Genomic DNA, 27,351 nt, shown 5'->3' on the forward strand with positions numbered 1-27,351 from the left:
AATTAATCTTAGGCTGACAGCAGGACTCCAGCCATAGGACTGCCATAAATTGTATACTTAATAGAAGAGACAGGTAAAATCCTAATTTCAAAATCTCCTAGAGAAAACTTAGAAATTCAGGCCTGATTTAATGTTGCATCAAGTCTTATTATATGTTCTATGTGTGTACATTTGTTAATTATAGAACCAAGTTTAGGAATTGTGGGTTCCTTGCTTCACATAGAAAGGGACCTTCTACAGTTAGGAAAATCTTTAAGAAAATTGAAAATTTGTGCTGTCTTCTCTGGGCTTTGTGCTAATAAATGCTGGCAGGCACTCCCAAGCAGTTGTTTTGTTCTATGCTTTTTCCTGTGGTCTAATAAACCATCAGGAAACGACTGCAAAAAAAGGGAAAACTTTCCAAAAAGAAGTCTTCAGAAAAGACAAGTCTCTCTTTTCTCACTCTGTTTCTAATACTGGCCACCTTGGAGGTTACAAGGATGAAAGACAGATAAAACAATAACAATAATAATAATAATAATAATAATAATAATAATAGACTAAATTTGTTACTCTTTATTGGAAAATTCTAAACAAAAATTGACAGATCAGTTATTCCATAAAAGGAATTTTAAAATTACTAGAGGTTGAGTTTAAAGCTGTATTTTGAATTTTAAGAACTGTTTTATTAATCATAGAATCAATTCAGGAGAGATTTCGTGAAACAGAAATTCTGTAAAATTCAGAGAAGTGTTAAAATAAGAAAAACTTAGGGAATTGGCACAGGAGAAATTAGAACAAAACATCTGTGAACTTAAAAAATTTCACAATTCAGAATTGAAAAAAAAAACACATTTGCTAAGCCCTAGGCAGCTTCAGTCAGTCAGTCTCTGAATCTGAAGTTTTGAGAATCACTCTGTGAAATTGGTTTTAACTTTAGTGTAGATTAAAGGTATACTTTAAAACTGTACTTAAAGTTGGGACAAATTTATTAGAGGAAGGAAGTATGAACTTTTATTATTAGAAGGCAGAACAGGAAAACTTTAGGCCATCTTCAGATTCCAAAAGAATAAAAGTAAATAGAGTTGGAATTGATTTACCCTTCTGTTGTTTGCTACTTTTAAGCAACCAACTTGAAGGAATTTGTTTTGAAATCATGAAACTGCTGAAAGTAGGTGAAATAATAAACTATAATAAATTGTTGAGGGGAATTAGAAACATAGTCAAAATTGTGTTGAAATCAGTGGAAGTGAAAATAAGTTCAGAACTGTATTTTAGTAGAACTATAATAAGGAAGGCTATAATTGGTTAGGGTAAGAATTATTGAAGATAGGATTGAACAAGAATATAGTATTATAGGAAAGTATAGGAGTGAATTAAGTATATACACACCTAATAGAGGGTGCTCAGAATACAAAAGATCAAATTAAAAGGAATTTATGGCTCACAAATATTAGTGGAGAAGAAGAATGAGGAGAAGGAGTAGGGGAATTATTTTGAGACAAAAGAATCTGAAAATTATTTCAGGATGTTTCTTGCCTTGTTGTCAAATATAAATTAAAGCATAAGTGCACTGATAATACTGCGCCCTGAAATTTGAAATCTTAACAGCTGAATGACCCTTGTGAAAGCTGAGATTCTTAAATTATTATCATTAGTAATTATACAGCTATATTTCATTTAAATGAACTCAAAGTTAAATTAGTGTGATAAGAATATCTGTTAATTGAAAATCACTAGAAAATTAAAGAAGCTGATACAGTATTGGAAAATATGAAAACTTTGTAAAAGGAAGAAGCAATTGGGAATGAAGGTCATTCACAGTCAATAGCACCAAAATGGAAGCTGCTTTTATAGAATTCTATTAAACTATATATTGAGAATGGAAGACATTTTAATATAAAAAAAAACCTTCAGAATTTCATTTAGAGTGCATATAAAGTAAATGGTAATAATATCTTATTGTTGTGAGAGGAATAGCAGAGACCCTTTAAGATAACAATATCTGTGACATTCCTGGGCCATAGTTGGACCTTGGCCATGAAACAGGTGGATGAATACTTTTCCAGAATAAAAGAGGTTAACTTTGATTTAGAGCATCTTTTCATATGACTATAGGTAGCTTTAATTTCTTCATCTGAAAACTGCCTGTTCATATCCCTTTGACCCTTTATCAATTGGGGAATGACTTGTATTCTTATACATTTGACTTAGTTCTCTGTATATTTTAGAAATGAGGGCCTTATCAGAGAGACTGGTTGTAAAAATTCTTTCCCAATTTTCTACTTTCCTTCTAATCTTGGTGGCATTGGCTTTGTTTGTGCAAAAACTTTTCAATTTAATGTAATCAAAGTTATCCATTCTGCATTTCATAATGTTCTCTATCTCCTGTTTAGTCATAAATTCTTCTGTTCTCCATAAATCTGACAGGTAAACTATTCCTTGCTTTCCCAGTTTGCTTATAGTATCAGCCTTTATATCTAAGTCATGAACCCATTTTGACTTTATTTTGGTGTATGGTGTAAGATTTTGGTCTGTGCCTAGTTTTTGCCATACTTTTTTCCAGTTTTTCCAGCAGTTTTTGTCAAAGAGTGAGTTCTTATCCCAGAAGCTGGGGTCTCTGGGTTTATCAAACAGTAGACTACTATAGTCATTGACTACTGTGTCTTGCTTACCTAACCTATTGCACTGATCCACCGCTCTATTTCTTAGCCAGTACCAAGTAGTTTTGATGATTGCTGCTCTATAATACAACTTAAGATCTGGAATGGCTAGGCCACCTTCTCTAGCATTTCTTCTCATTAGTTCCCTTGATATGCTGGACCTTTTGCTCTTCCAAATGAATCTTGTTATTATTTTTTCTAGCTCTATAAAACAATTTTTGGTACTTTGATTGGTATGGCACTGAATAAGTAAATTAAGTAGAATTGTCATTTTTATTATATTAGCTCGGCCTACCCATGAGCAACTGATGTTTTTCCAATTATTTAGATCTGACTTTATTTGTGTGAAAAGTGTTTTGTAATTGTGTTCATAGAGTGCCTGGGTTTGTTTCAGCAGGTAGACTCCTAAATATTTTGTAATGTCTACAGCAACTTTAAATGGAATTTCTCTTTCTATCTCTTGCTGTTGGGCTTTGTTGGTAACACATAAGAGGTTAACTTTGAGAAGATGATAGAGAGATGACTTCTACTCCAAGGTCATCAATGAGGAACTAGAAGTGACCTTAAATTTTACAGTTGTGTTCATTAAGTTGCGTATTTGATTGTCACTTATAAAAACTATAGACCTTAAAGAAATTGGAATAAATCGTGAATTGGTAAGCCAAAGGGAACCAAAAAAGGGTGCCAGTATTGCAGTTCATTGGTTTTTCTGTTAAAAATAAAAAGGGCTATAATGAAGAGGCCAAAGATTAAGTCTATAGGCAATCTGAAGATGAATGTGAAACACACTACAGGAATTAAGCAAGTCAGTGAAAGTAAGAGAAGCACTGGATACGGTAACAAGGGTCTACTTTATCAAAAGTGGGGGGGAAAAGATGACAGTTTGAGTAAACAATAAGGATGAGAAAAGAATGGGGAGAGAATTTAACGAAGGCTGGAGTCTGCTTTGACCCCGTGTGGATGCAGGGTTTGAAATACAAGGGGCTGAAGTTTGGGGAAAAGGAAGCTTGAGGAATGGTTTTGATCTTACTAAGCAAAAGAATTTTTTAAGGGAATTTGGCTAATTTTTTTTTTTTTAGAAATGCTTTAAGGTACATTAGTAGGGTTAAGTTAGAAAAATAAAAGGGATTGATTTGGCTCTGTGGGTTATTCAAAGAAATAAAGAAGCAGTTATGGGGACTGAGAACATAACTGTAAGTTGTTTTTTTTCTTTTTTGATATGATCAATAAAAAATAATGGACCCTTGGGGCAGGTAAGTGTTGTAGTAGACGGAGCACTGGCCCTGGAGTTAGGAAGACCTGAGTTCAAATCCAGCCTCAGACACTTGACACTTACTAGCTGTGTGACCCTGGGCAAATTACTTAACCCCAACTGCCTCATAAAAAAACTAAAAATAATGGACCCTTGTGACAAATGAGGTTTAGTTACCGCCACTAGTAATTATAAATCAAAAAGTGATTGACTTGAAACTTTTGTAATTATATTAGCAAATTTCATCAGTCTTTGCATGTACAAGAAGATAATAATTATAATAATAATATCTAACTCTTAGTGTAGTTGGAGCAATTAAATGATTCTAAGGCGCTTATTATAATGAACAAGGTATAATTGTTGATTATGATTATTATTAGATTTTAGATTAAATAACATCAAAAATATTAACCTGGATGATTTTCTAAGAAGGATAAGTTAAGATTTTATATAACTGAATAGATGAAATTTACTTGAGAAATTTAGTGTTATGTTTAAAAAACAAAACATGACATTCTTTAGACTTCTAGTTTTCTTGTGGAGTTTGAATGAATATTAGACATATGATTAGAAACGTGAATTATTTTTAATTGGGAAAATAGTTTAAGAATATACTGTTATGCAAAATTTTTCTGAGATAGTGTGAAATGCTATTAGAGAGGGTGCTTCCCTATTGAGTTATTAAAGTGAATATGATAACAGTCTTTGAAAAAAATTGTAATAATGAAGTGCCTTTTGCCTCTCCCAGTGAAAGTAGGAAATAGGAGTTAAATTTTAAATAATATGTGAATTTCACCTGGGGTCATTTAAGAAAATCATGAAATGATTATCTGTTAATAATTAGCATGTAGAAAAGTGACATTTTTGAACAACTGTTTCACTATGTGTAAACCAGTGTTTGCTGTATTCATGTAAAACTCCAGAATGTAGTATTTGTGCTGCTTGTCAACTTAGCCAACACTCAACCAGCTTGCCTCACCATCATTTCCCATGGGAGTTGCTCCCTTCAACTTACTTGGTAGGTTAAAGTTTTTTCTAGAATATATAATGGTTTTGATATTGGCCAGCTGTATTCTGAAGCCCACCCAAAGTGGCCCCTTCCTTTATCCTATCTACACACCAGACAATGGGGGAGATTTAGAACCTATCACATTTTTTATTTAGATACACTTTAGAATATAGACAGATACATATGGTGAATTTTGTCTCCAACAACTATAATGAATATATGAAAACTTTATCTGTTAATGAATACTGTATGAATTTGAACACATACTGTTAATTATTATTGTCACATGAACACAATAATTATAACTCGCCCTAACATGTGATTAATGAAGTATACTTTTGTGGGACTTTAATTTGATCTACTTCTAAGTTTTGGTTTCAGGTATAAATATCTGGCTTCCCATAAGGCCACTAATTCATCATTTAAGAAAAATATTAGCAGCTTACTGGGAGTGGCATCTGTGAACTGCCACCAGTAGATATCTGTCCCTGGGAAATAACTGGGGTGGGGGAGGGAACCCAACCTTAGGAAGACTAAGGTAAGGACTCTGCTGACTCAGTTTCCCATACAAGATATTTTCCCACCCAGTGAATTCTGAGCCTGGCTGTGACATCTTATCATTCAATTGCTGCCTATGACTCATGCCTGAAATCAAACAGAATGAATTAATGCTACTGTGTCCCTGCCTTTCTCCTCACACAGCAAATTCCATTAATAAGGGTAAGTACAAAATGATGCCTCATTTTTTTTCATTGTAATAAACATAAGAGGTAAACCTGACTGGTGACTTTTGACTTAAACTAGTATAGTAGTACTACTACAGCAAGGAATCATTTTGAATTGTCATTGGAATCACAAGTAATAGAGACCATCAGGCCTCACAATTTATGGGTTATACTATAACATCCTTTCATTATGCTAATATGGTAATATCCTCATAAGGGGGGGAATTAGCGGAAGATGTGACACAATTTTCAAAAATGGATTAAGAATTTTACATGTAAAAAGAGCACTGATAAATGCGAAGAGCATGAAACCATTTTCCTATTTGAAGCATCTATCTTATAACTTTAAGAGAGAGACTCATTTTCCAATTCAGGCCCTCACGATGTAATCATTGAAATTCTCTGAAGTTTCAGGTGAATTATGTGGTGATCTTCTTATAGCTCTATATTATACTGAGTTTGTATTAAGTTTTCCTACATACTCCTGGAACCTGAGAAGAAAATCTGGAAGGGAGAGGCCTCTTCAGAGCTGTCCTAAGAATGTAGCTCATCCCAGAAAGGCACATCAGGAATGTGCCTTCCCTACAATTACAAAGCAGGCTGACAGAACTCCACGGGGTGGGGCTGAGGGATAGAATGGACCTTTGAACTTTTTCATCTACGTCAAGGAATCTTAGTAAGCAGCAGAATTCCACAAAGGATTTTGTTCTCTTTTCCCGTGTGCTGTTACTTTTGCACGAAAGGGGACTGAATATTCTGTCAAGATGTCAGCCATAGGTAACAAGTCTTTAATGTGTAGGAGAGCCCAGTCACTTTGTGAAATTGTATCACGACCATCAACCCTAGCACTACTGCCCATAGGCCTCTCATATGATAACTGGGTAATGAATGATGGTGGGTCTAGACTGCATAATCAGGTATGAGATAAACTGCTCATTGGGACCCATAGACCCAAATCAGGGGTGCCTATTCCTGTCCACATACTTTTGTGTTAATGATGATGATGATGATTGATGATGATGATAAATGTGTTGTCACCAAAACTAATAGGAGAAATTGCCCCCCTCCACATAGCCAAAAAATGTCTCATAGTAGGAATGGATCTAGCAAAAAGGGTCAGAATAGGATATCCTGATTGAAGAATTCCCTTTACCTGAGATGGAAGCTATTGCTTCCCTTTCCACTGCCAAAGATTTGTTAGTGGAAATAGGGCGAACAGCCCTGACTTTGCAGTCATACTCAGACCTTTGAGGACACTGATTATTAAAAGCATATACCACCTGAAGGAGTTTGATTCTCTGCTTAAGTGATACATAAGGAAATTACTTCCTTTGGATCAAAGGGGGGGAACTGACAAGGAAATCAGCTATTATTGATTACTTTGAATTCATTTTTGGTTTGATTATAGAATTAAACTCCCTTCTTTAGGAAAAGCTAGCCCTAACAGCTAAGCCAGACTAACACAGATAATCTCTTAAGTCTAGATTACCTATAGATTTGGTGAATAGATAGACTGAGAAGACTTTATCATTTAGTAGCAGATAATTTAGAATAAGATATAATAAAAATAATCATAGGATAACTCTTTTAAAAAGCTAGGTTTCCCTTTCTGGCAGAAGGCAGGGGTTGACCAGAGGCTAAGTTCCCTTTCTGGCAGCTGAAGAGGTTAAGTCCCCCAGCCTTAGCCAGAGGTTAAGCCCCCCCTTTTTTTCTTGAGCTAGAGTCCAAGTTAAGTAATGGACTCTGCTAAGGATGATGGAGAGGGGGCTACTTCTAACTACTGAACACAAGCTCCTCTTTCCCAGGACACTTTCTGGTTACAAAAGGCATCACCCGCAGGAAAGGATTGCTGGCATAGGATTAAGGAAGTCTGGGAGAAGCTAACTCATCAGGTGACCTGCTTTGTCCAATTAAATTATGTTCAGACAAGTTTCTGTCTTTTTTTTATTCCCCTTTTTTTGTTATAAAAATCAGTTCTGTAAATCACTCCTGATCTCTGACATCTGAGGAGTCAGGTGACCTGACTTGGGATGCAAATACTAGCTCTGCAAAATTAAATCACAGATGGTTCAGCAACTTTACCCTTAGTTTCTTTTTTGTTCCAGATAACTAATTTTAACAGTGGCCAAGAAAAAAAGCCCCCTTTGTGTGCTGAACGTTTATGTGTAGAAATACGAGCTTTGCTGAGTGTGTAAGAAGTTGGGAGACACAATGGCTTGGCTTCATCCCTGATCTGCTCCTGGTGGGGAAGGTAGGGACTAGAAATCCTATAGCTCAGACAAAAGTCAAGGACCAAGCCACCCTCTGCTCCAAGCCACCAGCCCACAAGGAACTCAGGTACATCAGTTTCCACCAGCTCCTTGTGGCCCACTCATACCAACAGAGACCCCAAAAAAAGGACCCTGCTTCAAATAACCCTCAGTGTGTAGATGGAGGGATAGTGTCGATAACCAGCAGCAGCTGAGGCTCCCAAGCCGGGTCACATGGCTGCAATCTGCCTGCGCCGTGTATCTACCCCAAGTGAGTATCCTCAGCTAGGCTGTAGGAGTTCTGGGCTCGTTCACTGAGAGCAGCAGCTCCCTTAGGAGCCCACCGCCCATTCAGACAAAACAGTCACTCCTTCATTTCCAATGTTGTAAGTTCTGTGTGTCCTGCGTCTGGGCTGAAGCAGTGACCACCAATCCAGGGCAAGTGTGACCACGCCTTACTCCCCTCCCCTCATGATCCCCACCATACAAACCAGTTGTACTGCTGCTGCGTTATGCTCCTATTTCTATCAGCACTAAGGCCAGGGGTCTTCTGCAAGGCCAGGCTACTGGGATTTCCATCCCTTTCTGTTCCTCCCCCAGCTATTCCTCATCCTGGCTACCATTTTAAGAACCAAAACCAAGCCATGCATAGATCCACAGAATCACCGAATCTTAGCATTAGAAGGGCCTCTGAAGCGGCATCTCTTATGGCCCATTAATTTAGACTCCCAACTACATCCCTGAAGGGCAGACAGCTAAGGCTCTGTGAGGCTTCTGCTAATCACTGAGAAAATAACAACCCATATTTGGCCACTTTCTCCTCTCTTTCCTCAGCTATGAAAAGAGAAGCTTAGACTAGGTGATTTCTAACATCCTATCTATCCATAAAAAAAGTTTTTCACTTGTGACTTATCACTATTCCAGGTGGCTTTCCAATCCATGTGCTTTCTTATTGGTAAGAGGGCTCTCTTGAAAAACATTCTTGGTAGAAGACTTTAGAATCATTTTACCTTGAGGTCATCTCTCCATTCATTCATTCCATAGCTCTTGGAAATTTCTGGTTGAAACAAATGCATTTTTGCCATAGATGTGGCAAGACGGGTCATAGATTGGCGGCCACTTCCTCCCAGACCAACCAGTAAAGCATTTCCACCAGACTGCTTCAGGATGCGGCAAATTCGAGATAGGTGTTCCAACACATACCTGCCATGGAACCATCATCAATAAACATGTGGATGTCAAGTGGAATGAATTTGTTTTATCACATAGCCATAGTTTATGTGTCTTAGAAGACTACATTATCTAACCCAATAAGAAGGCGACTGCTGATGATTAAAAAAAAAGTATGACTTTTAAATAGCGATTTTGGTTAGATAATTTGGAGGCAAAGAAAAAAAATAATTAAAAGTTATCTCTACAACAAGGGTTCTAAACTGGGGTCCACAGACAGAATTCAGGGGGTTCATGAATTTAGGGGGTGGTAAACTCAGGTCTTCCTGAGGTCCAGTGTTCTATCCATTGGGCCACTTGGCTGTTTCTGGTACTGGAAAGAAACCTTAGAGACTATTGAATCCAACCCCTTCGTTTTATAGATTAAGGAAACACATTTAGAAAAGTTAAGTAACTTGCCTTGTGTCATACAGCTAGTAAGTGTCTAAAGTGGAATTTGAACCCGTCTTATTGACTCCAAATTCAAAGTCCTGTCTGTTATACCACACTACCTCTCCCTCCACAGAGAATACATTCAGTATTTCGGAAGTGTTCCTCTATCAACCAATTAATAAACATTTATTCGGTACACATCACAAGAGCCCATTCTCAGCAATTACCCCACTTGCACGTCCTTCAATCATGGCAATGCTGGACAAGAACCGGATTACTGTGTGTTCATCAATCACTCATTGCTACCATAACTTCTGTGTAACAAATGGAGGAATCCTTTCACCTACTAAAATGATGACTAGGGACAGCAGTGGGTGCCTGGCAGCAGCTAGGAGGCCCTTGATAAATGCTCGATGGGGGACGAAGGCTCGGGCCCAATGGACGCACCTGAAAATGACAAGGTGCATTCTCGTCTTGTGAGTCTGGTTATATTCTTCCAAACACTGCTCCACCACGTCACTGAAATGCTTCACATTCGGAATTTCTGTGTAAATTCTTTCATCTCCTTCAAGATCTGGATTCATGTAATCCCCAAACAGGAGACTTCTTAAATCCTCCTCTTTCACCTAGAATACACAAGGGAGGAAATTTCAAAATTATTTACTTTTCAAATGGTAATAGCTAACGTTTAGATTGCACTTGAAGGTTTGCAAGGTGCTGTATGTATATCAGCTCATTTGATCCTTCCAACATCCCTGGGAGGTCACTACTGTTATTATCCCCGTTTTACAGAGGAAACTGAGACTAAGGAAGTGAAGTGACTTGCTCAAGGTCACACAACAGCTACTAGGAGTCTGTGGCTAGATTTGAACTCAGGTCTTCCTGACTCCAAGCCCAGTGCTCTGTGTGCCATGGCACCCCCACACACAGCCTTTTACACACTTTTCATCCAATCCGTGCTTTCTTGCAGGATTTCTTAACTTGGCTAACTGTTCTTTGCTATAATTGATTCCCTCTGAAATCTGCTCTATTTTATCTGGGGAGTTTACAAACACCATTTCGAGGGGTCCGTGGGCATCACCAGGCTGCCGGAGGGGTCCGGGACCTAAAAAGGATGTTGATCATCTTTTTTCTTTTTCCTAATTTGGCATGTGCCTGTGGAAGGCCCCACCAGCTCAAACCACTGCTTGGCAGTGCCTCTGCGGCCAGGTATCTCCTCACCGGGGCGTTCCCCTTCCTCAGGTGTGAGAAGACGGTGTCAAAGTTCTCTTTGAAGTGATCCTTTATGACGACCTTGATCAGCTGAAAGAGCCATGCTCGGTCATAGTCGTCCACCAGGCGGTCGTAGAACACACGCAGGACCTCGTGGACAAAGAGCCGCACCATCGTGTGCTTGCTCTCCACCACCTCCTTGTTGATGAGCAGACAGCCCAAGATGACCCGGGAGAAATCCCGCAGGTTGAATGTGTAGTGAGACTTGGCCGGGGTGGGCAACAGATTCTCCATAGACCGTTTATAGATCTGGAGATACAGAGAGGAAAAAGAAGTCATGAAGCAGAAACACAGCAATTGTAATCACTACATCCATCTGTTTATAACATACTGAGGCTGACTTTTAGCATATTGAGACTCATTGACAAATTATGTAATAATAATAATTGACATTGAGCATATTGAGATGTTTTAACAATGCAATAATAATCATTGACATTTAGCATATTGAGATTCATTGACAAATTATGTAATAATAATTGATATTGAGACTCACTGACAAATAATGTAATAGTAATCATTGACATTTAGCATGTTGAGACTTGTTAACAAATTATATAATAATAATCATTGATATTTGTCACACTTTAATGTCTGCAATACCCTTTATAGGCATTTTCTCATCTGAGTCTCACAATCATGTGAGTTAAGCACACCAGGAAGAATTATCCCCCTTTTGAATGTGAGAAAAATGAGGTTTAGGGACATTTAAGTGATTTATGAATGAATAAATGCTTCCTGTGTGCCAGGCACTGTACAAAAGCAAACAAAAATGAAAGTCTGACCTCAAGGAACTGACCTAACATGAGAGAAGATAACAGGTAAAGGGAGATGGAGGGGCGGGTGGTGCCAAAGGAACCCAGATTTTGACTTAGTTTAGAAATGACAGAGAAGTAGGTGAAGGCCTGATTCCAAGCAAGATAAGGTGAAAGGTCACCTATTGGAGCCAAGAATTCAAAGAGCTGAGTCCTAATTCTTGCAGAAGGAAGAGGAGGATCACACACACCTATTAAGTGTCTGAAACTGGATTTGAACTCAGGTCTTCCTGACTCCGGGCCCAGTGCTCTAACCACGGCAACACCTAGCAGCCTAATTTTACACGTGAGGAAACTGACTGAGCTTTCCCCAGTGGGTTTATGGCCCTCCCCATGTCAATAAAGATGGGACCAAAATTCAAATTGTCTCTAAAATTTCAAGGCAGCTGATCAGGAGACTATATGTGGCAGTCTGATTTGTTTTTGGCAGACATTGAGCACTCATAGAGGAATGGGAGGATTTCCATGGCTCCTGGCAGCTGCTGCTGACCCGGTGAACCTGGAGGATTTTCTATTCCTGGGATCACAGTCCTAAAGTTCTCCCTCTCCATGCCACAGTACTAAGTCCCTAAAGGAATTGTTTGCAGCTTGCAAAGATCCTTGGAGGTCACCAGGTCCTACAGGTTAAATGACTTGCAGCTAAAGTATCTGAGGAAGGATCTGAACCCAGATCTTGACTAGCACACATCGAGTCCCCTATCCTCTACGGCACACTGCCCCCTAAGAACACTTCCTTGTACTTAAAAGCAAAAAGGGTTATGTCTCTTCCAGAGTTGGAACTACGAATTTCTTTACCTAGGGCACAAGCATTAAGGGAACGGTCTAATGCCAGAGGGCAGAGGACCATTTAATGTAGGGGAACAGCCAGATGAGAGGAGAAGGCCGACAGGTAAAGTCATACCAGGAGGGCGGGCAGTCCATGCCCTAGAGAGGAGATTGAGGGGAAACGTGGTCCCGTGAAAGGGGCCTTACCACCATGATACTGTGAGTGTGGTGGCCCCTATTTGGGAGAGAGGGAGATGGTGACACACAATGGCCAAGAGCACCAGGAGGTATGGAAGGCAAGGCACAAGGATGGCTGGCACCATTTCCCAGAAGGAAGTCAGCGGCCTGAGACAAAACCCAGTTAACCTCACACTCGTCATGGCTCTTCAGACTGGTCTGGTCAAGCCTGCAGGCAAGTCCCTGCTGCTACTGGCAGCCATCATCATCTACCAACATTTATGAAGCACCTACTACGCGCCAGGCACTGCACTGAGCAATCAAAGGAACTGCCCGCTGAAAAAGATAAAATGGCGTCCCTCTTTCTCCAACCTGCGGGGAGCCCAACAAAGGAAGTCCGTGAGTCCCAACAGTCTGTCCCCAAGGGCTCTCATGCAGCAGGGGTCACTCACCTCCATAGTCCCACTGACAATCTGATTTCCAACAGCGAAGTACTCTGGCAGGAACTCACGAGTCCTTAGGTAGAAAGCAACAATGGCAGAGAAGATCCTGACCATGGTTTCATCACTGAAGGTGTTAATGGAGCAAATGTTAAAATGGCGGATGAATCGCGGCGTGACGGGATTCCTCCCCCCACCTGGCGGGCCCATGGCGGCAATCAACTGTGTGTCGACCAGCAGAATTTTAGTCGTGTCCTTCAAATCGTACCTTCAAAGATTTCAAATCACACAAATATTTCAAAATCCCCTGAAAGACATCTCTGATTTCCTCTTATCTTACAGAACGGCAGACCCATTTCTCAACCAACCCCAATATGAGGACCCATGGTCGGACAAGGGATAATAATAATAAGCAGATAGATTTATACCACATTTAAATGTTTGCAAAGTGCTGAACACAGCTTAACTTATTTGATCTCCACAAAAACCCTGACAGAGAGGTGTTGCCATCGGCCCCGGTGTACAGATGAGGAAGCTGAATCAGACAGAAGTTAAGTGACTGGACCACACATACCTATTCCTTAATAGGTCTGAGGCAGAACCTGAACCCAGGTCTTCCTGACTCAAGTCCAGTCCCCTATCCACTATGCCCCACTGCCTCCTCAAAAGTGGGGCAAGAATCACCCCAACAATCAGAGCATGCAATCTGAGCTGGTGGAGGAAGCGCAGGGCCTGAGTTTTCTCATCTGTAAAATGAGCTGGAGAAGAAAATGACAGACCATCCCAGCACTGCCTAACCAATGCATGATGTTCACTGCCCCTGAGCCGGAAGGGTCCGTAGCAACCATCTAGTCCCTCCATCTGACAGATGAAGAAAATTGAGGCCTAACGAAGTTAATGACTTGCCCAAGATCACACAGGGATTGAGTGTCCAAGATAAGATGTGAACTCGGATCTCAGAACTGGGGCCATGGAAATCAAGATCCTGGAGTTAGAAGGCACCTTGGAAGTCTGTTAGTCCAACCCCTGCCTGGCCAGATTTGAACTCGGGTCTTCCCCACTCTGGGCCCAGAACTCTATTCAGTGAGCCATCTAGCTGCCCCTGACCAATCATAACCTCGCATGAATACTTACCAATTTCCATAGTCGAAAAACTGGCGTAATAATTCAATCGGCGGCTGAGCACCGTATTTCTCCAATGCTGGCATATTCATATCATCTATAAATATCACACACTTCTTTCCCATCGGAGGGCCAAACACTCCTTTGCGCCTCTTGTCCAGCCTCGCCATGATAATATTCTAAAATGCAGAAGAGAAAGAAGACTACCTGAAGATGGATTTATTATTATTAATTACTACTTACGTTAAAAAGCAGTCTTAGTAGTTAGGGGATTCATCCATTAGAGTAACTAATAGGGAGCCAAGATGGCGGAGTGAAAGCAGTGACTTGCTTGAGCTGTCCTCCAAACCCCTCCAAATACCTATAAAAAAATGGCTCTAAACAAATTCTAAAGCAGCATTAGAGTTACTAATGACCACAACAACAATGAACATCCATTGTGCCTCTTGACAATGCTTACAGCATCAAAGGTCAGACAATGTCAGAAGAAAATAGCAAGGACTGAATCAGTTAGGTTTTAATAGTGCCATGCAACCCATCATCATCAGTTCATTTTTAACCGGGGAATATTAAGCTTTAAAAGTTAGATTCATTTAGTAATTTAACAAGTCACAGAATCACAAAATCTCAGAATTGGAATCAAGCAATCACCAAGTATTTATTAAGCACCTACTGTGTGTCAGGCACAGTGCTAGGCCCTAGGGATATAAAGACAAAGAATAAAACCATCCTACCCACCCTCAAGGAGCATCCATTCTATCAAAGAAATCAAGAAGTACATAGAAAATAAATATGAAGATGGGAGTTTGGAGACCATCTGGTCCAACCTGTTTCTGACCAGGAATCTTCTCTGCAACCTATATGACAGATGGCTTCTGGCTTCTCCCTTATCTGGCTTAGTGGCTCATTATTTACAGGGAACAGTCCTGCACTCTCTGCTTACCTACCACTGAGTGTCAGCTTCATTCATGGGATTAAATACCAATGGCTCCCAATGACCGACGTCTATGATCAAATACAAACTCCTCCCTTTGGCGCATCAAACCTGGCTCTACACCCCAACTCTCTAGCCTACTTCATGTCCTCTGTAGTCCAGATAAACTGGCCCTCTAACTCAGTTTTCTTCACTCACCAAACCCTCCTATGCATCAGCCATCCGCCATATTTGAAATGCACTCCCTCCTTATCCAAAATTACTAGATCATAGATTTAGAGCTGGAAGGGGCCTCACAGGTCATCAAATCCAATCCCCTCATTTTACAGATAAGGAAACTGAGGCTGAGATTAAACAACTTTCCCAGAATCCCACAGCTAGCAAGTATCAGAGGCAAGATTTGAATACGGGTCCAATACATTTTCCCCTGAGCCACCTCGTTGTCTCTCATCGTTTCAACTTCCTCTCCTTCAAATGCTACCTACCAGCCCCTTAACAGCTAGTGCCTCCCCCAACTCCCCATATATATATGTGGAATATACTGGAATATTGGGATATATCTATGTGTGTCTCCCACCCCAAGCTCCCTGAGGTCATTTTTGTCTTGGTTTTATCAGAGCCTAAATGCCTGTTGACTGAGTCATTGTTACTCAATTATTTTTTTTCTTCTAGAAACTTCTCTTTGGTTTCATTCATTCCAGATTATCTCTTCATCAAATTGAAGCTTTTCCTCTTTTTTTGCCCATTCTCTTTAAAATCATTCTTTTCTTTTTCTGAAAGGTGATTTTCTTTTGATAGGCTTTTTTAGGGGTAGATTACTGTTTGACTTGGTTTATTTCTGGTTTTGAGGGAATGAAAGGAAATGCAGCTTCTGATAAGATGCCCCCCCTTAATCACCTCAAAACAGCCAGAAATGTACAGATAGAGTAAAACAATAACAAAACAAAAGGGAAAGGAAATAACTTATTACAGAAAAACCAGCAGACACAGAAAAAAAAATCAGTAAACAGCCAGGAAAAGGTCCCAATACAGTGAATAAACTAAAGAGTAAAAGAAAGTGACGTGCAAACCTCATAAGAGAAGGGTAAATATACAGCAACAAGGAGACTTCCAGGAATACTAGAGGAACAATCACAAGAATCTCCAGAATGACTCAGAAGATCAATCAGAGAATTAGAGAGACCATCAGGATGGCCATAGGGCACTCAAAGAAGAATTCAAAATGAGAATCGAGATAAAAGTTTAGAACAAATTATGTAGATTCTCTCTAAAGCAATGGACTCTCTGAAAAAGAGAACCTAAAGATTCAGAACAAAAAAAAAATGCAGAAAGGGAAGAAAGGCTACCAGAACAAAACTAAAAGACAGCAATATTGGAATATCTGAGATCTCTAAAAACAAAGCAAATGGAGACAGAACATGGTGAGACAATCTAAGCATTATTGGTCTCCTGAAAAATACAATGAAATAAAAAGCATAAGTACCATACTTTAAGAAACCATGCAAGAAAATTGCCTACAAACATTGGAAAGAGAGAAGAGTATAGATCATTGAAATCTATCTGTTGACAATAGAGAGAAAACCCCAAATCAAATCACAACAAAATACTGTAGCCATGCTCCAGGATTTCAACCTTATTTAATAAATCTCGCAAGCAGTAAGAAGGAAGCCCTTCATATACCAAAGATAAACAGTCTAAATCACCTAAGTCTTTGTGTGATTCCATGACAAATTCTATGACAAATTAAGAAAAGGACTTGATGTTTTACTAAAAAAAAAAAATGAAATCACTTCGTGACTTAATGTAACATTTAACTCAAATATTAGCTTAACCTTGAATGAGAAAAATTTCAAAAAAAGGTAGGAAGTTAAATCACTCTAAGTAAGGAAGCAAAGGCATTTAATAAGCAATTTCATTAAACAAAAGATATTTAAGAAAAGTAAATAAGTCTAAAATGCATGAAAAGACTAAGCAACCAATATTTAGATTTTAGAAATTTAGAAATTTTAGAAATTCCATCTAGTTTAAGGAAAGAACTAAGAAAGACCTTTTATGGGTATATCCAACAGAAGGGGGTAGGAAAGAATTTAATTTCTCTTTTCCCATCAAACAGATGAGAAGATGGGGAGGAATAAGGGAGAATCCAGACACCCACACATATAACCAGGCTGAAAAAAGGAGACAAGGCAGCTTCCTTTTAAATGTCTTATCTCATCTGATTATCATTAAGGGAACAAAAATAAAGACTTTTGTGGTCAAAGTCCAGAAAAGAAGGGGGAAGGGAATTATCCTCGAGGTTAGATGACAGTTAGAGGAGAAAAATTAATAAGATCAAATGACTAAACATATGTAAAACGTTTCTCAAACTTTAAAATGCTATGTAAATGTTAGCTGTTGTTAGCTATTGGTATTATCATTAATATCAAAAGGATCTTCTCCAGTTTGACCTGCTCATTTTTTAGACAGAAGAAATGACAACAATGTTCTTCAATCTCCAGTCCAGCTAGTATCACTAGGAGCCATGACACTAGACGTCATTATCCCAAAGATATGGCTCAAACCAGTCAGATTCTTTGTGAACCATAGCTGAATAGGAATCTTCCTAAAATACTCCCAATCGAGAGACCTCACCTTCACTTAAATAGCATCAATGAGAAAGAACCCACTCCCTCCGAAGAGCCATTCCAGCTTTGGACAAATCCAGCTGCTAAGAAATTTTTCTCAGATTGGCCAAGATGACAAAATAAGAAAATGATAAATGTTGGAGAAAATGTGGGAAAATTGGAACACTAATGCATTATTGGTGGAGCTGTGAAATGATCCAACCATTTTGGAGAGCAATTTGGAACTATGCCCAAAGGGCTATGAAGATGTGCATATCCTTTGATCCAGCAATAGCACTTCTAGGGCTATATCCCAAAGAGATCATACAAATGGGAAAAGGACCCACATGTACAAAAATACTCAAAGCAGCTCTTTTTTGTGGTGGCCAAGAATTGGAAAGTGAGAGGTTGCCCATCAATTGGGGAATGGATGAGCAAGTTGTGATATATGAATGTAATGGAATACTATTGTGCTATAAGAAATGATGAACAGGCTGACTTCAGAAAAACTTGGAAAGACTTGTATGGACTGATGCTGAGTGAAGTGAGCTGAACCAGGAGAATGTTGTAGACAATAACAGCCATGTTGTACGATGACTAATATTGATAAACTGAACCCTTCCCAGCAATACAAGGATCTAAGACATCTCCAAAGGCCTCATGATGGAAAATGCCATCCACATCCAAAGAAAGAACTATGGAGTTTGAACGCAGATCGAAGCAGACTATTTGCTACTTTTTTTCTTCTGTTGAGTTTTGTTTCCTCTTTCTGGTGGTTCCTCCTATTGGTTCTAATTCTTACTTACAACATCACTAATGTGGAAATATGTTTAATAGGAATGTATATGTATAGCCTATATCAGATTGTGCACCATCTTGGTGAAGGTGGTGAGGAAGGAGGGGGAGAAAAATCTTAAACCCAAAAGCATATGGAAATGATTGCTGATAAATCAAAATAAATTAATTTCAGAAAAGAAAAAGGGGTGGGGAAAACACTTACTTGATAATTTTGTTGGATATTTGAAAGGAATAGCAAGCTGCACACAGTAGATTTTGTAGTTTGGTGTACAATCATCTTTTTTATTGTTCTATGTTATGGAATGCTTATTTTATTCAATAAATTAAAAATAAAATTAAAAAAAGAAATTTTTCTTTACTAGTTTTGCCTTCTGGGACCAATAGAAAAAAGTCAATCCTGCTTTCATAGAAGGGTCTTCAAATCCTTGCAAATATCTGTCACATCCCTCCTTCCACCCCACCCCACCTCCCCCCCTGACCCACACCCCCCCCAATTCCCTCCCCAAGTCTTCTCTTTTCAAACCTAAAAATCCCTGGTACCAACAAGTTCTTAAACGACTGAGTTTCAAGTCTCTTTACCATCCAATCTCTCTCCTTTGGAATACACAAAGCACATCCAGGGAAGACTGAGATCAGCTCAGATGGGGCACAACTTTAACACTGAAAAATACTAGGAATACCGAGATAAAGTTGAATAGGCTGAGTAATAAAATTGAGTTTTAGAAGGCTTGAAATCCAGCCAGGCTAAGGAGCTGAGATATAAGGCACTAGACAATGGAAAGTGAATCTTGCTTGATGAACTATTTAAATAAAGAGAGAACAATAATATATACTTTATTGGTTTTAATCTGACCTGAACCTGATTGGCGCTGGTCCTTGCAGAAAAATTAACAAAGAATGGAAAATATTGGTCCCTGTTCAAATGGTGCATGAGTTTATTCTTCACGTAGACTGATTTCCCAGTGCCTGTTGGACCCACGAAAAGCAGTGGCCTTTACATTTAAAAGGAAAAAATAAGATTAAGTAGGTCAGTGAAAAGGAAAAACACAAGGGAAAGAGACTCATACATTGTCAACTAACAGAAGCTGGATAGTGCACTGAAAAGATACAGTTATGTGTGGACAATGGACAGGAAACTGGATCTGGAGACTGAGGAACTGGGTTGAAATCCTATCTTTGCTACTAGCGATCTGTTTGACCTTGGGCAAGTCAATTCACCAACTGGACCTCAGTTTCCTCATCCCCCAAAATAAGGGATTTGGCTGAGAAGATGACCTCCAAGGTCTACTCTAGCTCTGAAGCTATATCGAGCTATAGTGAAGAAAATGCTATCCCTTCCAAATGATGAGATCTTTAGCAGCCTGTGGGAAATCCTTAGCACCCTGGCTCTGTAGCATACCATCTCAATTTGTTTTCTCACCTGAAAATGAGGGGCTTAGGCTAAAGCTGAGATTTCCTGAGGTCCATGAACTTTTAAAATGTTTTGATAACTAAACTATATATCAACATGATTGGTTTATTTTGTAATCCTATATATTTCACAACATTCTTACAAGAAGGGATCCACAGATTTCCTTCTAGCAATAAAATTCCCAATAAATGAAACGACTGTATTTAGAATGTCAGAAGATGAGAGAATGGCTTACTTCTCATAGGTAAGACATAAGTCCATTAAAAAAGTATATCTAATTGTGTCCATCGTAGGGACTATAATTTCTTGAATCTTGGCTTTCTTTTCTCCTAAAGAAGTAGTTCTGATTAATTCATTCCAGTGGATCCACCGGCCTCGATTCTTCATCTACCAAAAAAGAAAAATTACATATGATTCAATCTGTAGCTTTAAAGTGGCTGAAAGATTTTTTTTGTCATTTACTTTTTAAATTATATATATTTTCTTCTGGATTATTTTACTTGATGGCTAAATGAATGTCACATAACTTTTAATAGAGTCCAATGATCAAAATTAACCCAATTTCTTTCATTTCAGACTCAACCCCTATCATTAGCCTCTTGACCCATCATTTCCAATTTCTTCAAAATTTCCTTTTACCAGTACAAACATTGGGAAATCAGCTGAATAAGATCCCAAGCAAACATGTGCTGAACCTTGAGGGGAGAGAGGGAGGGAGCTTCCAATTCCCCTTAATCCAAAAAATGAACTAAGGAGACAGTTGATAAACATTTATGAAGCACCTTCTTCTATGTGCTAGGCACTATGCTAAGTGCTGGAAATTCATATTTGAAAAAGAAAGACAGTCCTTGCCCCAAAGGACCTTATAAGGGAATGGAATTTTGAGCTGATGAAATAAATTCATAACTATGGAAGTGGAATCGCTATCATTTTTTTTCTCTTCTGTTGAGTTTTGTTTCCTCTTTCTGATGGTTCCTCCTATTGGTTTTAATTTTTACTTACAACTTCACTAATGTGAAAATATGTTTAATAGGAATATAACTATACAGCCTATATCAGATTGTGCGCTGTCTTGAGGAAAGTGGTGGGGAGGAAGGGGGAGAAAAATTTTAAACTCAAAAGCATATGGAAGTGATTGTTGATAAATCAAAATCAATTAATTAATAAAATTTTTAAAAAAGAAAGAAATTCATAAAAACATATCATGTGTATCACAGTTACTTTGAAACTTTGTACAGGTGTGCCTCACATTACACAATCAGAAAACAGTGGGTTTCAATTAAATTTTCCAACTTCAATCCTATTTCCAATATACCAGAGGCACTTGCTAAAAAAAACATCTTGTTGAGCGTCTTTCAATAAAGTGAAGAATGACATAGGATGTTCATGTCCATACTGGGTCTGCTTAAAACGAGGTATATTTATATGATCCTACTTAATTTAAAAGTGGAGAAACTGAAATTAAGTAAATTGAGTGGCCTGCCTCATGCCCATTAAAGAGAAGCTCCAATCCCGAGTCATCTCGTCAAAGTAACAGAACCGACCAAAAACCCATTGAGGACACTGCCTTGGGTGAGTGAATACATCAGCTGGCCTCCATTTCTCCATTTGTTACCCCCCAGCATGAATCAGCACCAGTGCCCAAATCCAGGTTTCCTGCTTCCTCTTCCCAATACTGGCTTGACCCAGATAAGGACCTTAGAAAACTCAGTGATCAATTATACCAGCACTCCCCTCAATCAAGCCAGCTCCCTTTGCTGTCTCTCAGCTCACTGTCTTGATGTCCCCATGCCTCCTTGCACTGAATTCTGGGATCACAACCGTTATGAAGCCACTGGCCAAGCTCTAGGCTCAGGGGCCATGGGATCTCTCCATCTCGGGCCAGCTTCAGCACCCAACCTCTCACGCAGGTAATGTCATACCTCATAAGTATAGTCATAGACCAGGCCTCTTTCATCAAAGTTGCATTCCCATTTGCCCACCCCAGGTGGTATTGGGTGCTCTTCATTCTTCCCTGTTATAATTTCTCTGATAAAACTATCAAAGACAAGGCGTCCATCTGTATCACAGGTTCCTCCAATGGACCAAATCAAAGAGAATATAAAGCAGGCCTGTTTTGACAAAAATAAGATTCGCTATTTTTAAAATAAATTTTTACCAATATTTTCTGTTCATCACCATCATTATTCCAAGTACTCCTCCCCTCTCACTCCCCAAGAACCATCCCTTATGATGAATAATATCTTTTAGAGAGAAAAATAAATCAGTACAACTGATTGATACATTGAGAAAGTCAAAAAATGTGCTGTGTGTAACCACTGTGGACCTCCCACCTCCATGAGGGGGGTAGGTTGTGAGTATCCTCTCAGATCTCTTCAGTGGAGTCCTGCTGGATCTTTCTAATTTTTGTTACATTTACTTTTGATTTAGGCATGTATAATTGTTCTATCTACATTGTTGTAGTCCATATACATATTTTTTTCTTGGTTCTACTCACTTCACTCTGCATCAGCTCACAGAGATTTTTCTAGGCTTCTCTGTTTTTTATCATATCATTTCCTATAGCACAGTAATATTCCATTACTTTCATTTATCACCAATTGATAGGCATCCATTCTGTTTCCATAAAGTTATTAGCAATCACAAAAAGTGCTGCTATAAATGTTTTGGAGTACATGGGAACTTTTTTCTTATCTATGGCTTCCTTGGGGTATAAGCCCAGTAATGTAGTCTCTGGTTCAAAGGCTATGCATTTTAGTCACTTCATTTTGCTTAATTACAAATTGTCCTCCAAAATAGTTACACCATTTCACAGCTCCACCAACAATGTATTAGTGACCCTTCTAACACTGACTGTTGCCATTTGAGAAGACTGATTGATCCTGTATCATTTTCTTATTGATCCTATTTACAATTAATCGATTTTGTCCTATTACTGCTTAAATCATTCTTCTTTTGTCTCTGAACTTACTTCAAAGTTCAGCAGACCTATAATGGGTTAAGTTTAAAAATCCAGCCCTCTTGCCTCAAGGAAATTAAGTGACCTTGGGGAATGTGTGTGAACAGAAAGGGAATCTGGCTCTGATATCTTTACTCCACCGAGCTATCCTTCAAGGATGTCTGGTTTGCTCTCCAAAAGTCTGGGCTGCTATCTTGCACCTGGACTCGGACAATGAGCACTTCTTAGTCTGAGAGAAGGGGCGGAGGGAGTCGTTGCTAACCCCCATTTCCAAATTTCCAACCAATCATGTTGTTTCCTGTGCCTCAGCCCTGTAACCAATCATGTTGTTCTTAATCCCATGATGTCATTTACCCTATTCTGTTTTTGGTTCTATATTCCCCACAACCCATAAAAGGGGAGCTGTCCTTTTGCTTGGGGATCAGTGGAAGCAATCCATCAAGCATTTATTGGCAAATAGAACGCCCCTGCTAATAACTGTTATTTTGTGCAGAGATTTGCCTCAGTTTACCCTTTTGTTAAATTCCAATCACGACACAAATTTTTTGTCATTTTTGCCAATTTGCAAGGTATGTGTTGAAACCTCAGGGTTGTTTAGATTTACATTTCTCTTATTATTACTGATTCAGAGCATTCCTTCACATTGCTGTAAATACTTTGCAATTCTTTTGAGAACTGCTTGACCATTTATCTACTGTGGAATAGCTATAAGTCTTATTCATTTATTGTTTATGTTTCTTGGAGAACAGAACCATATCAGAGAAATTTGGTACAGATATTTTTCCCTTTCAACCACTTCCTTTCTTATTCTAGATATATTAATACTGTCTGTGCAAAAGCTTTTCAAAAGGACCCACCCACACATACAAAAATATTGATAGCAGCTCTTTTTGTGGTGGCAAAGAATTGGAAATTGAGAGGATGCCCATCAATTAGGGAATGGCTGAGCAAATTGTGGTATATGAATGTAATGGAATACTATTGTGCTATAAGAAATGATGAACAGGCTGACTTCAGAAAAACCTGGAAAGACTTGTATGGTCTGATGCTGAGTGAAGTGAGCAGAACCAGGAGAATGTTGTAGACAATAACAGCCACGTTGTACGATGACTAATATTGATAAACTGAACCCTTCTCAGCAATACAAGGATCTAAGACATCTCCAAAGGCCTCATGATGGCAAATGCTATCCATGTCCAAAGAAAGTGAAGCATACTGTTTGCTATTTTTTTAATTCTGTTGTATTTTGTTTCCTCTTTCTGGTGGTTCCTCCTGTTGGTTCTAATTCTTACTTACAACATCACTAATGTGAAAATATGTTTATTAGGAATGTATATGTATAGCCTATATCAGATTGTATACCGTCTTGGGGAGGGGGGTGGGGTGAAGAGGAGAAAAATTTAAAACTCAAAAGCTTATGGAAGTGATTGTTGATAACTCAAAATAAATTAATTTTTTAAAAAAGCTTTTCAAAGTAATCAGTTACCTATTTTATCTTTTATAATTGCCTTAATCTCTGTTCTGGTTAGGAATATATCTCTTACCCATACCTTTGAGAGGAGTATGTTTCTCTTCTAATTATTTTCAGTCTGATCTTTAATATTTAGGTCATGCATCCATTTAGAAAGTATTGTGGAGTGTGGTGTAAGGTGTTAGTGTAAACCTAATTTCTGCCAGACTGTCTTCGAGTTTTCCCAGCAGTTTTTAAGCAAATAGGAGGCCTTCCCCTAGGTAGTTTACATTTTCCACTTTGTCAAACACTGAGTTATTGAGTTCTATTGTTTCTAAACCTTCCTTGTCTAGTCTATACCACTGATATTCTCTCTCTCTCTCTCTCTCTCTCTCTCTCTCTCTCTCTCTCTCTCTCTCTCTCTCTCTCTCTCTCTCTTTCTCTCTCTCTCTCTCTCTCTCTCTCCTTCCTTCCCTCCCTCCCTTTCTGTCTCCCACTCTATCCTTTAAAATATACCAGTTGGTTTTGATGGCTGCTGCTTTATAATATAGTCTGAGTTCTAGAAGTACTATTCCCCCTTCATTCCTACTTCTTCTCATCATTTCCCTTGACATTCTAGATTTTTTTGTTTTTCCAAATGAATTTTACTATTATTCTATCAAGTTAAGTATCCTTTTTGATTGGTATAGCATTAAAAGTCTAAATTCATTTTGGTAATATTATAATTTTTATTACATTGGCATGACCTATCCATGAGCACTGAATATTCCTTAAGCTCTTTAGGGTGTTCTTTGTTTCTTTAAGGAAGGCTTGGGGGGCAGCTAGGTGGTGCAGTGGATCGAGCACAAGGCCAAAGTCAGGCAGGACCTGAGTTCAAATCCGGCCTCAGACCAAACACTTGACACTTACTAGCTGTGTGACCCTGGGCAAGTCACTTAACCCCAACTGCCTAAAAAAAAAAAATGGAAAGCTTGGTAACTGAATCTCTATAAGTCTTTTGTGTGCTTTGGGAGGTTGAGCCCCACATATTTTATGAATTTTGTAGTTTTTTGAAATGAGATTTCCCTTTCTATTATTTTGCTGCCTGTGTTTTTTTACATAAAATACATACATGTATTTTGTTATTACATGAAAATGCTGTTCATTTTTGAGGATTTATTGTGTAGTCTGCAACTTTGCTAAAACACTATTTATTTTTAAGGGAAAAAAAGCCACCCAGGAGATAATACTTAAAGACACGGTCACTCCACCGGGGAGTAAAAATCACGTTTACACAACCATGTGTAATGGAGGGGGATTCCCTAGATTAAAAGCCAAACCACTTCTGAGTTCTACAAAAAGTGCGATTTCTTGGGCTGCCTCTGGAGGCCGGTCTCCCTTCACTGGAGGCTTTCAAGAAAAAGCTGGACGAGCAGTCTGATCAATCAACGAGTGTCTCTCAATCACTTGCTACACACCAGACATCGCACTGAGGCCTGAGGACAAAACAGGCCACCCCGGTCCTGCTCTCCGGGAGCAGCGTGCTCTGCGTTGCACTTAACGTTTGTCGAGTGACTAGTTGGCCATCTAATGGGGGAATCTCGCTTTTCAGGCACGTTGTGGTGGGCATCCTTTGTCAGACACAGGTTAATCTCTTGTGCTCCCTTCCAGCTCTAAGATTCTACAGTTCTCTGATTCTGGGTTGGGTGTCTTCATATTTCACCCAAACATCTCTAAATTCAACAGGTTAGGTTAGGCTAGGTATGGCCAATCAATGAGTCAATAGGCTCTTATTAAGTACCTCCTATGTGCTGGGCATTGTACCAGACACTGGGGATTCGAAGCTCAGAAGACGCCGTCTTTACCCTCAAAGATCCGACATTCTATGGGCAAGAGCTTTGTCTTCCACCAAATAAGTGAACACCCCAATGTCAACGCTGCCGATGACAAACAGGGAAAGGATGCCTTAATTCTTTTTGAAAGGCTACACCATGAGAAGAGGAAACGTGTTCTAACTATGTGAGGCAGGGCGATGGGGCAAGGGTGATTGACACAGAGAAAAATTCTTAAAAAATCATGTTCCTGGTGCATCTCGCTCTGTTGTGGCTTGGTCACATCCTCTGAAGGGGACTGTGCATTCAGCAGAGGGCAGCCTGGCAGCCCCGCTGCAACCTTCTTGGCTTCTCAAATGCCAGGCCAGTGAGGTTCAGGGTGCCAGACGCCATGCTGCCCTTCCCATGTCCCAAGATCACACCAGATTGATTTATTTTTTTTGGCAGGGGAAGGACTGACTTTTGTTCTTTGGGAGGGGAAAAGCCCAGCCTAGCAGTGAGACTTTACTCAGAGCTTTTCCAGCATAGTTTATGTGTGTCCTGACCAGGTCAAAGAAGCATAATCACCTCCTTATTCCTGGAAGCTATATCTCTGTTAATGCTGTCCAAAACTGCATTCAGGGTTTTTTGGGTGCAATTGCATGACCCTACTGACTCCTAAAGAGCTCACAATCCACTCAAACCCCCAGATCTTTTTCAGACAAACTGTTGTCTAACCGTGCTTCCCTCGTCCCCCATCATGTATCTGTAAACTTGATTTTTTTTTACTCCAAATGTAGCTGGCACCTAGTAAACATCTAATAAATGTTTGTTGGGGCAGCTAGGTGGCGCAGTGCATAGAGCACCAGCCCTGAAGTCAGAAGGACCTGAGTTCAAAGCTGGACTCAGACCAAATACTTGACTCTTACTAGCTGTGTGACCCTGGGCAAGTCACTTAACCCCAATTGCCAAAAAATTAAAATAAAATAAAATAAATGTTTGTTGACTGACTATGGCCTCCCATCTGAGACTACCCTGCTCTATCTTTATTTCCATTCTTTGCTCCACTGATCTTTAGTATGACAGGTTCACCTTGACCCTAAACCACATCCCCACTCCCCTTCCCCTGCCAAATCTCTGCCCACCACTGCTAATTGTTAGACAGGGAGAATACCTAGTCTAAGATACAATCAGCTTGGTGTCTACAAGGAACAGGTAAATATGTGATGCCTGAAAGCTCTAAGACAAGATGGTTCAGTCCCCCAAGTGTTTAGCTGATGGCCCCTGTAGGATTCACTCAAACATAACCAGAGGCAGCCTGTCCTCATTCTATTCC

General features: G+C 39.3%; 1 protein-coding gene across 2 annotated transcripts in view; it reads right to left on the reverse strand.

Moving 5' to 3' along the window:
- The window catches only part of DNAH12 (dynein axonemal heavy chain 12), a 182,171-nt gene that overhangs the window by 83,343 nt on the left and 71,477 nt on the right, over positions 1 to 27,351 (reverse strand). For both annotated transcript variants that reach the window (XM_020968975.2, XM_020968988.2), the window contains exons 36-43: positions 21,739 to 21,927; positions 20,052 to 20,203; positions 19,259 to 19,397; positions 14,083 to 14,249; positions 12,961 to 13,216; positions 10,701 to 11,000; positions 9,927 to 10,105; positions 8,888 to 9,080 (exon numbers count right to left, since the gene is read on the reverse strand). In XM_020968975.2, coding sequence (XP_020824634.1) covers positions 8,888 to 9,080; positions 9,927 to 10,105; positions 10,701 to 11,000; positions 12,961 to 13,216; positions 14,083 to 14,249; positions 19,259 to 19,397; positions 20,052 to 20,203; positions 21,739 to 21,927 — 1,575 coding nt within the window. The remainder of the gene's footprint in view (positions 1 to 8,887; positions 9,081 to 9,926; positions 10,106 to 10,700; positions 11,001 to 12,960; positions 13,217 to 14,082; positions 14,250 to 19,258; positions 19,398 to 20,051; positions 20,204 to 21,738; positions 21,928 to 27,351) is intronic.

The sequence above is a fragment of the Phascolarctos cinereus genome, unplaced genomic scaffold (genome assembly GCF_003287225.1).
Source record: "Phascolarctos cinereus isolate Bilbo 61053 unplaced genomic scaffold, phaCin_HiC Scaffold_4;HRSCAF=312, whole genome shotgun sequence".
NCBI lineage: Eukaryota > Metazoa > Chordata > Mammalia > Diprotodontia > Phascolarctidae > Phascolarctos > Phascolarctos cinereus.